General features: G+C 43.7%; 2 protein-coding genes across 6 annotated transcripts in view; one reads left to right on the top strand and one right to left on the bottom strand.

Annotated features, from left to right (window-relative positions):
* Nucleotides 1–2427, bottom strand: part of LOC142376905 (calmodulin-binding transcription activator 1-like) — a 52371-nt gene extending 49944 nt beyond the window's left edge. For 2 of the 5 annotated variants that reach the window (XM_075460585.1, XM_075460586.1), the window contains exons 1-2: nt 2188–2427; nt 66–161 (exon numbers count right to left, since the gene is read on the bottom strand). In XM_075460585.1, coding sequence (XP_075316700.1) covers nt 66–161; nt 2188–2212 — 121 coding nt within the window. In that variant the 5' untranslated portion in view covers nt 2213–2427. Of the gene's footprint in view, nt 1–65; nt 162–267; nt 376–2187 lie in introns of those variants that run through there. The other 3 variants (XM_075460583.1, XM_075460584.1, XM_075460587.1) reach the window with 2 other exon arrangements.
* Nucleotides 2428–4073: 1646 nt separating this feature from the next.
* On the top strand, nt 4074–13018 carry dnajc11b (DnaJ (Hsp40) homolog, subfamily C, member 11b). The gene is made up of 16 exons (XM_075460579.1): nt 4074–4177; nt 4829–4958; nt 5176–5249; nt 5359–5460; nt 5670–5798; nt 5887–6009; nt 6199–6272; nt 6369–6558; nt 6689–6774; nt 8104–8220; nt 8302–8457; nt 8858–8927; nt 9112–9169; nt 10516–10659; nt 10742–10870; nt 10994–13018. Exons 1-16 carry the CDS (start codon nt 4103–4105, stop codon nt 11017–11019), a joined length of 1683 nt encoding a protein of 560 aa, XP_075316694.1. The 5' UTR covers nt 4074–4102; the 3' UTR covers nt 11020–13018.
* Nucleotides 13019–13113: the final 95 nt, after the last annotated feature.

Raw genomic sequence — 13113 nt, 5'->3', positions numbered from 1 at the left:
TCACACACACACACACACACACACACACACATCAACTGCGTGAAGAGTGTTTGCGTGTCTCTTACTGTTGGCATCATTGTCGTCACTCTTGGGAGGGGTGTGTCCTGTGTAACCAACGGCAATCCTGACCATTCGCTCTGGATTTCTGATCTTCTTCAGTCCTGCAAAGACAGAAAATGGGCGAAAAAAAAGAGAAAGAAAAAAGAAGCAGGGAGACATTTAGGAGACACTTCAGGATTTGGTTTCTTTGACAGTCGCATCCCTCACCTCATCCTTTTTCCCCTCAAGCCCAGAAACAAAATTCCAAGTGATACGCATGTGGGCCGATCCATTTTCTGATCCACTAACTTGAATCCATTGTGTCCCCTGATCGATTAGCCACAGTAGATATGCTGCCTCCATGTGTGTGACTAACTTGTACCCAGCTTTAGTTTCTCTTCTCTCTCATCATTTCTCTGTTTCCCTGACCACTGTTGCTATGATACAAAGTAGACCAACCAGTGCAGAGGGAGATGGTCTTCTAGGCTATATGGTGGATGTTGTTCTCATGCCCACTGGCGTACATTGCTGCTCGGCGCCACACACATCTGCCAGGGAATGGAAAGAGTGGATGGCTGTCTCTTGGCTTCATCGCCGCGACTCATTTGGCTTTCAGTCAGCATGACTGATGCTTGTAAAGTATTACATCCATTCTACACATAACAGCGATGGGGCAATGGGCAAGAATCCCTCACACAGCGAATGTGTTAGTCTATTTGTGTATGCATTGTACAATATGGGCAAGGGGGGAGGTTTTTATATCTATGCGGTAGAGTGCTTGCTGAACTGCCCATGGGCCTCTTGTCTCATCTACAGTTCTAGTCTTTACACGCATAGGGACTCTCAACCCACGGCCTTCTCTTTGCCTCTGGCAGCACACTGCATGCTTGCTTGCATGCATGCATGTGTAAGTGCTATACGCCTGAAATATATTCCAGAAATGTATGATATTGCTCGTTCATGTTAGCCAAAAACTGCCCCTCAGATAAATCTTGCTCAGGATTGCTCCCTAGTGGGGAGATTGTTAAAAGCTCTCTCTATAATCTCCAGCAGGACTTTGCTGGGGAAAATCAATCAGCTGAAACATCCCAACAATAAAACTGACATCTTTGAGAAATTTTCACTGTTTGAAGTCATTTAAGCCCTTAAGTTTCCTATGGACTGTGGCATCTTTACCATGCGGTCTGATGTTGTGTTTGTTGGCTCCACGGGTTTATTGAGGAGTCAAGAAAATGAAAGTGACACAGATGAACAACCAGATGATGTTCATGTGCAAACGTGAAACACACTAACTCAGGAACAAGGTCCTTCTGAACCCATGAGTTGAGATAGAGGTAATATTTCCAAACTGACTGGATGAATGAACAGCAGCCTGAATGAAATGGTGACTGTTTGTGATCACAACGACCTCATGGGCTTAGTTAAGGGAGTAAGAAATTAAACTTAGTTCATACATGACATGACCTAAAACTGACACCCATGGACGCCACCCCTTCACAACCCATATGCAGTCAGATTCTCACCTTCAGTGGCTTAGCAACCATAGGCGCACATCAACAGCCAGTGAACACAAACATAAACACACATAGGCTAAACACGAACGGCACAACGTTAGATTGAGACTAGAATAATACACAGCTGGTCAGGGAGGTTGCGTGCCTGTCAGAAAGGGAAAATCTGCAATTCAGTGGTCTATTTTATGCTTAAAGAGACACACGGAGCAGGATAAACATACACTTGCTCGCACGCACTCACACACACACACACACACGCAGAGCATCTGAATTCCTTCAGCGTGAACCACTCTCATCCCCTCTCATTCCCATCCCTTTCATGCTTAACTCATAAACCAGCTACTCAGGGGAAACGCTGGCAGGCAACGGGCGGTGAAAAACTACCCCTCCCGGCTTGGAGCGAACCGACCGGACAACTCTCCTTCTGTTATTTATTTGCTGTCGGTTAACCGAGCTCCACACAGTCAGCCGCTGGTTCAGCAGCAGCCTCCGTGTTTTCGGGACGGGCCAGAGGAGAGGGAAAGCCCTGCCGTTGTCTCTGCCCTCCCCTATGCCTCTGTCCCCTCTTCGCCTCGCCTTAACCCCGAATAGCTGGACTCTGCCACCTCAAATAAAAACCGTTATTTCTTCTTACCTTCCGGCTTGTTTTCGGCAGCCATTTCCCCTCCGCCGCGCGCCTCATCCCTCCTCCTCCTCCTCTTCCTCCTCCTCCTCCTCCTCGACTCGACCTAGTGGTGGTGGGGAGGGGTGGTGGGGGGGAGGACCACGCGCGTGCACGGAGAGGACAGCTCAAGGAGGGGGGCGGGGCTGAGAAGGAGGGGTGGTGGGAGATGGGGGGCGAGCCTGCCGCGTTCGGCGAGACTATTGGTGGAAGCAGTGAGGACTGGCAGCGGGGATCCGTGATGGTGGCTCGTGGACTTCTTCTCCCCCCACCCCCCCATACACACACACACACACCACCACCCGCTTATTTCCGTTGACCACGCCCCCTGAAGTTCACGCGCACTCTTCCTCGCTCTCTCCCCCCTCTCTCACTCTCACGTCACTGAACAACGTCTGTATTCGAGGACACCTTGACAGCCTCCCACAGCATCATCATCATCATGCTCATCATCATCTTCTCTCCCTCACACATACGCACGCACGAGCGCGCACACAACCACACGCATACTTTACAGACGCGCATAAACTCCCGCGCGCTCATTTCTTCACATGCAAACTCAGTGGAGTGTTGAGGAAATGCGATGTAAGGTCGAGTCTTGCCATAAATTATGAACCCCTCTTGAATTTCAATGAAAAGAACTGGCTGAAAGACACTTTTTTTTTTTTTTCAAACATGCGCGTGGGCCAGCGGGTGCTGTCATTCGCTGTGGTGCTGAAGCTCGCGGTGCTGAAAGGACAGCTCCACACGCGCGCCTACACAGCGCTCACTACCTGCCTTCTTTTGAGCCGTGTTATTAAATTGAAGAGATGATAGGTCAGAGGAAAACTTATAGAAGGAAATGAAAAACATGCCCCCAATCTTCTCTTATTTAGGCTCTGGCAGGAAATCGTTATATCGCTGTTATAATATCCCCGCTGAAAGTTAAGATTATGGGGAGCCATCACAATATCCTCCCTGAAAAGCTATTTATAATTCAACCGCTTTATACTTGGTTATCCCTTCTAAATAGTAAGGCTTAACTAAGACCATTATGTTCCCGTTTCCAGCCCACACTGTCATTCTGCGCCTGGGGGTGGAATATCGCCTTTGCGGCGAAGCCTTGTGTTTTGACAGAGACAATCTTCTAAGTAGATACGATGAACGGCAAAGAGAGGTTTTGAACTGTTCCTTCTCGGGTACTGCCTCGGAGAGCAGAGGCACACGAGGCTACACAACATGGCAGAATTTAAGCAGGGTGAACGCTACTGAGGAATGTGGGGCCTATCAGCTGAGAATATAGTTACAGCAAAAGTGCAGTGCTGTTTCCCTGTCAGCTAGTTGTGAAGTTGGAGTCTTAGGTTTCCTGGCAAATACTGAGTGTTTGAATGACTGGTCAGATTCTTACACATTAAAATGTGTCGGGGGACAACAGCTTGAATTAGCCCCTGTGTAATCAAACAGGCCCTACTCCTGCCATGAGAGCTGAACTTCAGCTGCTGATAATGTAAAGGAGACGTTATCTTTAAAAGTACCATTAATACTCGTGGGACGATAAGCGTTTTTTTTGTTTTTTTAATGACTCCCAAACTCACTTTTTGTCGCTGTGTATTAAGAAAGAGGTGCTGTGTTTGACATTTCATGGTCACCGTGATTAACTGCAAGCAAGATAGCGACAAAATATTTTGCACTCAAATGTCATACCTTCCAAAAAGAAAAAGTACTCTTCGGCCGCCTTTCTCGTTGCACGGAATCAAGTTTCTTTCGAGGTAAGCTCGAACACAGCCAGTAGAGGGCGACAGAACAGCCTCAGCAACCAGTCAGCGGCGATGAGCGCTTTGTGTGGCTGACCAATCAGCTTCCAGAACACTGAGGCGGTGGGCGGGGCCGAACTTGAGCAAAACCAAACATGGCGGCGACTGTGGATGATGATATTGAGTTTAATAATCAAGACTACTACTCTCTGCTCAATGTCAGGAAAGAGGTATGATGTATTCTTTGTTTTACGGGGAAATCCGATGATAGTGGACAGTTTTCTGTGACTGTGGGGAAGTTCGTCGTTGAGTAAGTGGTCTGCAGTCGGTGCATCATCCTCCAGTTGAATAACGTTCCTCAGTCAGGACCTCCATGGAGGAAATTGAGACCGGCTGCAGCTACAGACAGAGCCATGCACAAGAAGACAAATTAACTCAGTACTTTACGTGAATTTGTCCGTACATGAGAGGGAGTTTTGGTAGAATCTTATGTCTGGTTTGACGAGCATGTCAAATCTCAGTTTTCATTAAAGATCGACAGTCCCTTTGAAGGAGAGCTGAAATAATTGGATCATTAATATATTAATCAACTGAGTGAGTTTTTTAAGTCACATGCGACAAAACTGCAGATTCCAGTCTCCCAAGTATTTTGATTATTTGCTTTAGATGGTCACTATTGATGGAAGAAGGAACTAATTTTGTTAAGAAAAATAGGAACAAATAAAAAAATAATAAGAAGAAAATATTATAATATATATATATATGTATATATATATTGATTGATTAATATATATATTATAGCATTTTACAGGTTGAATCTATCAATCTATCAATTGCTGTTCTACTCAAGAGTGTCACCTGTCTTCTTACTTGTGTTACAGGCCACCTTGGAGGAGCTGAAAGCCTCATATCGGAGGCTGTGTATGCTCTACCATCCCGACAAACATCGAGACCCGGAGCTGAAAAGTCAAGCCGAACAACTTTTCAACCAGGTTCACCAGGCTTATGAAGGCAAGGACTAGGCACGGACAATACTTGGCCACAACAAGGAAAAAATGTTATCCTATTTTGATTTTCATTTTGAGACAGTTAGCTAATATAGTTACATGCCAATTTGGTGCATCCCTTGGGATTTTTATCTCCGATTAAACAAGGTGTTAATAACCAGGGCAGGAAACCACAAAAACACCTACATAAACTGCACACTAATTTCCTCTTCATCCCTTAGTGCTGAGTGATGCTCATTCCAGAGCCATCTATGACCTCTTCGGGAAGAAAGGGCTGGAGGTTGAAGGCTGGGAGGTATGTTCTCTTTTTTTCAATATAGAGCCTTTTATATTTGTCATTTTTAAGTAGTTTCCTTACAGTATCTTCATCGTCCATTCTTTATGTTGGGGATGACACTGTTTAGGTGGTGGAGAGGAAGAGGACACCAGCAGAAATTCGAGAGGAGTATGAAAGGTTACAGCGAGAAAGAGAAGAGAGGAGACTCCAGCAAAGAACAAACCCTAAGGTTTATCCTGTCTCACTTTGAATTCCTCTCCCATCTTCACTACTAACGCGGTTTTTCTCACAGCAGACACCACTTATATGCAGATGTTATGAAATACCTTTTATAACATAACTCAGTTTGACTGGATAGTGTCCACTTGCATTTCCCCACTATTCTACCTTTAGAATAATTAATCCTATCTATCTTGTTTTTGCTCCATCATTATTCAGGGCACCATCAGCGTTGGTGTGGATGCAACAGACCTTTTTGACCGCTATGATGAGGACTTTGAAGAGATGCCAGGAGGAGGCTTTCCTCATATAGAAATCAACAAGATGCACATTTCCCAGTCTATCGAGGTGCAGGAAAACACATGCATTTAGCATTCTCTGTCCAACCTCGGGCTGACCAGGATCATGTTTGTAAGACTTTCCTGTCTTTCTCCAGGCTCCTCTGACAAACACTGACACAGCAATGCTGTCTGGTTCTCTTTCCACACACAATGGGAGTGGAGGAGGCAACATTAACATGACCGTACGCAGAGTTATGTCTGCCAAGGGCTGGGGAGAGGTACGTGCAGATACGTACTATCATCCACACAGTGAGGCAACTTATTTTTGTGTGTAAGAGGCAGCAGCTTTTCAGTCCTTTGGGGAACTTTTGAGTCATTTAAGTTGAAATGAAAAAAGCTTTGCACACAGCGTTAGCCTTCTGCATTTGCTTCCGTCTGCTTATGTATGTCTGCATTCATCTCTGCAGATGGAATTTGGTGCTGGAGACATACTGGGACCTCTCATTGGGTTAAAAGTGTTTCGCAATATTACTCCACGGTGGTAAGGCCCAGCTTTTTGAGTGTTGAGATATTGTTGTAACATATGAACGGCGTTATCCTTTCCTTGACAAATCTTTTCTGTCATTTCACCTCCTAGTTTCCTTACAGCCCAGTGCGGTTTGCAGTTCTCTCCTCGGGGCTTGCGGCCCAGCTGCTCTCTGATGACAGCGCGCCACCTGGATCAGAACACCATGGGTTATCTTCAGTGGCGCTGGGGGACCAACAGTGCCATGACAACCAGCCTGGTCCGAGACACAAAAAGCAGCCACTTTACTCTTGCTCTGCAGGTACACATCTGCAGGCCTTGTGCAGGCTATTTAGTTGGGCAATGTGGGAGCAACTACATGAAGTCATATTTTGTATCAATCTGCCACTTTTTTGCTTTTCATGATCGGTTCTTTATTGTCTCTCTTCTAGCTGGGTGTGCCTCTCTCCTACCTGATGATGAGCTACCAGTACAAGTTCCAAGATGAAGATCAGACCAAAGTGAAGGGCTCTGTCAAGTACGTCTCATCTGTCTTCATTTTCATTTTTCAACGAAAATGGTGTGAATGTTTTATTGTGTAGCTGGTGATATGTCAACATAAGCTAAAGTCCCAAATTAGATGTTGTGTGTTTTGATGTGATACGTTCTTGTCCTTGCCCAGCGTTGACAAATAAGCTGTTTTTGTGGGTATTGTGTTTTAGTGTGTGTCCTTTCTTGTTAACAGTTTAGAAATGGTAATGTCTCCTCCTACACTCAGAGGCGCACACTACCTTTGCATCCAGTGACACACATTCTTTGATTTTTGTGACCATCCCTGTAACCTTCAATCTGGACAAACCAGAGTGGATAACATTGGCTCTAAAATTGACTTTAACTTTTTTATTGACACAATGTTTTTTTTTTTTACATGCTTTTAAGAAGAGAGAGTGGGATGAGTTGATGCTCAGTCAGTTGCATTGTCCAATGTATGCCTCCAGATGCCACAAAATCCTCTCACTGGACCTTTAAGTACTTAGATATAATCATGTAGGGGCTCATTTAAGGGAGCACAGAGCTATCCATCATTAACAATCTCACCCTATGCAGAGTGAAGGTTTGGTTATTAAATAAATGCACACAGACTGGTATTCAGTCTTCCAAAAACCTAACAGCACGTAGCCCTCGGAGGTGAGGTGTAGAGCGTAGGTTGAATGCTGATGATCTGACAGTCAGCTTGTGCTAGTGGAGGTCGACAACATCTGATTTCATCGCAAAGATGAAATGCCAAACTGATGAGCACCGTTAAAAAAACAGTGACCGTAGCTGTACTGGACAATCTTCATTATTTTAAGGCTTAGTTTAATATCACCATAAGGCAGATCTCTATTCAGCTTGACTTATATGTTTTTCACCGCAGAGAAAAAGCTAAAGGACCAACGACGGCACACCAATACAACCAAGAGAAGACCACAGCTGAAATATGTTCTACATATTTATGAGACTGTGCCAAAGTATCAGCAAGTTTTTTTTTAACCCCCCCCCCCCCCCCCCCCCCCCCCCCCCCCCCCCCCCCCCCCCCCCCCCCCCCACAAGAATCACCAGATGGTTGTAGTCAGAAAAAAATTACTTGAAAATTCTATGTAATTCCATATTCATGACATTATATAAATGAAAGATTGAATATTTTTAAATCAAGTTTTGCGTAGACCACTTTTTACCTACCAACAGAATATTAGTTCACACTGATCAACAGTCATAGCAAAAATGTGAGACCGATCATTTAAGTTACATTTGCCTTGTTCTTCAGTAGCTGCCTCGGTTGTTTTTCTACTGGTGTCCATTCACTTTACTGTTCCCTGTTTTACAGGAGTGGCTGGTTTGGCACTGTGGTAGAATATGGAGCAGAGAGGAAGATCAGTCGACACAGTGTTCTGTCAGCCACTGTCAGCATTGGTGTCCCGCAGGGAGTCACACTCAAGATCAAGTACGGGCCACCCCAAGATTTACTGTCACTCCTCTGTGTGTCTTTGTCTCATTGCATGATAGTGCTGGTGTTTTTGTGCAGGTTGGCGCGTGCCAGTCAAACATACCTGTTTCCAGTCCACCTGACAGATCAGTTGCTGCCCAGTGTTGTCTTCTACGCCACTGTGGGACCTCTGCTGATGTACATGGTCATCCACCGACTGATCATCATTCCATACTCACAAGCACAGAAAGAGCAGTGAGTACACCTCCTCGGCCTCAATCACAATCTCTCTTTGGTTCTAAAAACCTTGGTTCCACGTTATTTTCCAGTTGTGCTAAAACATAATCACTGTTCAGACTTGATTTGATGGATATTGATCTTCCTTTACCAATTGCCCAGAATAACCGAGATTGCTTTAATTCTGTGTTTTTAAAGATTTATTTACAACATTTCTGCACACTTCCAAAAAAGTTAGATCGGAAACCATAGTCAGTCAAATAAAAAGGCAACTCCACAGCCCTGATATAAGCAAACATTTCTATTATGGGTGTCGAGGGGTTTCTTTCACACTTGTACTGTCATCAGAGGGAGCCTCCACGGTGAATTGCAGTGGGTGGTTGTTGATGTCTGCTTTGTCTTTGTCCCTGCCTCTCAGAGAGCTGGAGCTGCAGAGGAAGAGCTCAGCCACCGACATCGCCAAAAAGAAGCAGGAGGCAGAGTCTGCTGTGAGTACTCGCACGCAAGAACGCAGTGATTCACTGTGTGTGAGGCGTCATTGATCATTGTCTATAAGTTCAGCTCTCCTTATTATGAAGTCAAGACTGAATCTCAACAATCCTATAATGTTTTGCTCTCCTCCATCCCTCTTCCTCCTCCTTATTTTTCCGCCCTCTCTTGGCTCCTCTGCAGGTTTTGCTGATGCAGGAGTCTGTGAGGAGAATCATAGAAGCAGAAGAATCTAAGATGGGTGAGGCCACAAACAAACACACACACACACACATTACACTACACTAGGGTAACACACTAAAGCTTTTTTTTCGGTTCGTAACCAGTCTAAAATTCAAATTACAAATACATGTATCTTTGTCAGTGTGGACACTGGTTAATATTTTGGCTTCGAGATCCTGTTTATCTGACTTCCATCATCTGTGGCGTTGAAACAACTCATGATGATAGGCCATTTTTTGGGGGGTAAAAGTTTAAATGCCCGCTGGCTTAAATCAACAAAATCTTTTTAATATCCTTTCTTGTTGTGTTTATTACACGTTTAAGATTGTTTTAACCCTCCGATTCTCGGACCAAACAGTCACCATAGCCATACAACACTGCTTATCGTGTGCTTATGCCAGAACTTACTTTATAACCATAGATTGAACTTCCTCTGTATTCTGTGAAATGCTTCGGTGTGTCTGGGTTGCAATCCGCCTTAAATTGAGCATCATAATTCATGTCTACAGTGAGGCCTGAAAGTTTTTGAAGTGTATATTTCTGCCTAATTTTGACCTAAAACATCTTTCACACAAGTCCTAAAAATAGGTATAAGAAAACATTCCCGCTAATCACACGGTGCGTCATGAGATGCCAAATGAAAATAGAAATAGATATATAAGTATTAGAAATAATGGTCAATTATGATTAACATATCTTTCTGATAAGCGGGTAATTTGACGCTGAAATTATATTATTTTTAATCTGTAGGTAACTTTTAAATTACTGAAGGCTGATGTTGATCTTCATCCACCCATCCCAAAAAAAAAAGTCAGTAAATAAGATAGATGGATGTTAGAAAACTGATTTGTAACCAGATAAGGACCAAAAAAGGACATTTTGTGGCACAAAGTTAGGAGACAGGAAAATAAACTGCATTCCAGCATAAGAACCTTACCCCATCTGTGAAACACGGTGGTGGTAGTATCATTGTTTGGGGCCGATTTGGATGCTCCAGAACAGTTTGCCTGCATTGATGGGGAAATTACTGCTTACTGATTTCAACAACGGAACTGTCAAGGCATTTTTCTGTTAACTAAATTCACAAGAAGATACATGAAGGACACAAGTTGTTTCACCAAAGAGTGATTACAAAGAATATAGTTAGCGTTTCGCAATAAGCAACTCAATTTCCTAAATGATGCAATAGAAATTCGGCGAGTGAACCTGAAGGGAGCAGTTAATCTGAAAAATCCAATTTTAATACAAATTTAATACAAAAACGAACAATATTCATTTTTTTTGTCCCATGCGTGTACTCGAGTGTTCTTTGTCTAGTTTTAGAAAGCGTGGAAAAATCTATTAAAAGTGTGTATTACTATGCAGGTCTCATCATCCTGAATGCCTGGTATGGAAAGTTTGTGTCAGACACGAGCCAGAAGCAGGAGAAAGCCAAGGTGATAGATGTGACTGTACCGCTGCAGTGCCTGGTCAAAGACTCCAAACTCATCCTCACGGAGGCTTCCAAGGAAAGTCTGACCTAAAGATAGTGCTTCAGCATTTGTAAACACATTTTATATTTCATATGAATGTTCTTTTTTCTGTTTGCAGGCGGGGTTGCCGGGCTTCTATGACCCCTGCGTGGGAGAAGAAAAGAGTCTAAAGTTACTGTATCAGTTCAGAGGTGTGATACATCAAGTCATCTCTGCAGACACTGAGCCACTACGGATACCTAAGCAATGTTAGTATGCAGCCACTTTACCTAACACTCATGGAGCTGCACACTAATTGCAGCTTTACTGAATCTTGCAGTCGGTGCCTGCACACACGCTCAATTTGTTTTCGTTTTTTTTTTCCTTGTCAGCTCACAGAATTGAGTCAGAGTCCTAGGAGCCTACTGGAGTTGGATTACCGGAAGGCAAAAATGCAGATAAAACAGACTCTCTGAAGAACCCGAGACTGGAAGGGACTCATCAAATATAAGTTTGTTTCTCTCCACTCGCCCTCCTCTGTCGTGGTATTGGTGAATCTGTTTCACAAGTATCTCCACTCTTTCATTTCCCGAAGGCCAGTTATCTGGTCCAGCAGAGTGCGGGAGTCGGCTCTGAGTTTCCCCTCATTGGCTACACCCATCAGAGCTGCTCACATATCTGCCTGCTGGAGGAGATCAGACACTGTCCCAGAACATCATTTTTCTAAATGCACTATACAGAGGGCCGGATTATCACCGCGGATGTGTTGACAATCCCCCCTCAGCAATGAGTTAAATGTGTATTTTTCCTGACATTCATTACATCAGGTGTATACAAAGGAGCTGTAATTTTACCCCATATCACTGTAGCCTTCCTCCTATGTGTGTATCACTCTGGTAGTTTTGAGTAGAACTTGAGTCATTGCATTAAGTCATGTAAATGTTTCGGGGAACACTATGCAGCACCATGTGTCAGTAACCCTGAGGCTTACCCAGGACCATGCCACGGCTGAACTCTCGTTTTCATTCATGTGCAAGAAACACCTCATCCAGATTTGTTATATAGTTTAGTGACATGTCTGTTGCTCAGTGTGGTGCCAGTCAGCTCGTGCTCAAACTGCTGCTCAAAACTTGTATCTGTGAAATTCGGATATGGGAGGAGGGATTGCGCAAGGAGCAAAAGTTGATGGTTGCAGTCCAGCTAAGGAGAAAAAGGCTTGCATACTCCATATAGATGTTTCATATCTCATTCTAAAGGCAGAAATCCCGCTTGGATTTGATTTGCGTCAGTGATTATTGATCGTGTCTGTGCAGTTGCAGCCGAAACAGAACTTTCTGTAATGATCTTTGATTCAATGAAGGTTACAGTTTGTACTTGGCTGGTGCGCATCTGGCAAAAAGCCAGTGATAACTGTAAATATTGGTATGGATTTTAAACCTTTAGAAGAAATTATATTTGAATGAAGATCACTCTGTGTTTTGGGTGCATCTTGCAGAGGGCGAATCTCAACACTTTGCCCCGCGTAGCTGCAGCTGTAGCCTCACTAAAACTGTTCGTCATGGCACATTTACATGCATCTTAATTTGATGTGAGAATGAATATCAAGTTTGCAAACCAATCCAGTGCCATAGCCGTTAGGAGTCACTGAGAGGCTTTATTGCTACTTTCCAGTGTTAATTCACATATTAATTAACCTCTGCTGTAACTGGTTACTCAGCAGAATGGGGAGGCTGACAGATCAAATTCAATAATCCACGGTGCACCCAAGTGTTGTAGCACCAAAGTCCCAAAGATTTTCACTTCAACTGCACAAACAGCTTTTAATTAAGCCCTTGTTTAATTAGATTGGTGTCAGTTATATTGGTCTGTTGACAAATGGAGCTTGCAATAACAAAGCGTTACTCATTAATTTGACTATATTTATGACTTTGTAATTAACTACATAGAAATCCTGAATACCTTTTACATCACCAAAGTAGGATATTAACTCATTTCTATTGCATAGAAAGGTTATATTTGAAACAAAATGTACTTATTAGAGATATTTGAGGCCAATTGCCATTAAAATGGCGCCGAAGCCTCTTAATTGTAGCCGTGCACGTTTACTAAAAAGGAAGCAAGATGTGTAAAAGTGATCTTGTGTCGAGGGTCAGTACAATTGGCAGCCAATTTGCACTGACTTTTATTCTTGCATTTGTTATATATTTGTTGTTTTAAGCGGGCCGTGAAGTGTTTGGTCAGGTCATCCGGTCACTCCTGCACCGGTGCCACCGTGAGGCGAGCGGTGAAACCGCTCCGTGCTGTAACATTCCAACCCATCACCCAAACTGATTCACGTTATGTAAATGTTCTGTGTGTGGTTGAAAATGAGCCTTTGTTCTGTCCTGTGAAAAAAATAAATAAATAAATTATGGATGAAAAGCAGGTGTAGCACTTGGTTGCTTGAGCAATTTAGAAGGGCCGCACACCCTTCACAAGATACAATTGAATATGCATCGTGATTTTTCCCCAG

The sequence above is a fragment of the Odontesthes bonariensis genome, chromosome 3, assembly GCF_027942865.1.
Source record: "Odontesthes bonariensis isolate fOdoBon6 chromosome 3, fOdoBon6.hap1, whole genome shotgun sequence".
NCBI lineage: Eukaryota > Metazoa > Chordata > Actinopteri > Atheriniformes > Atherinopsidae > Odontesthes > Odontesthes bonariensis.
The sequence above is the reverse complement of the archived record's forward strand: the minus strand, read 5'-3'. Positions and strand labels throughout refer to the sequence as shown.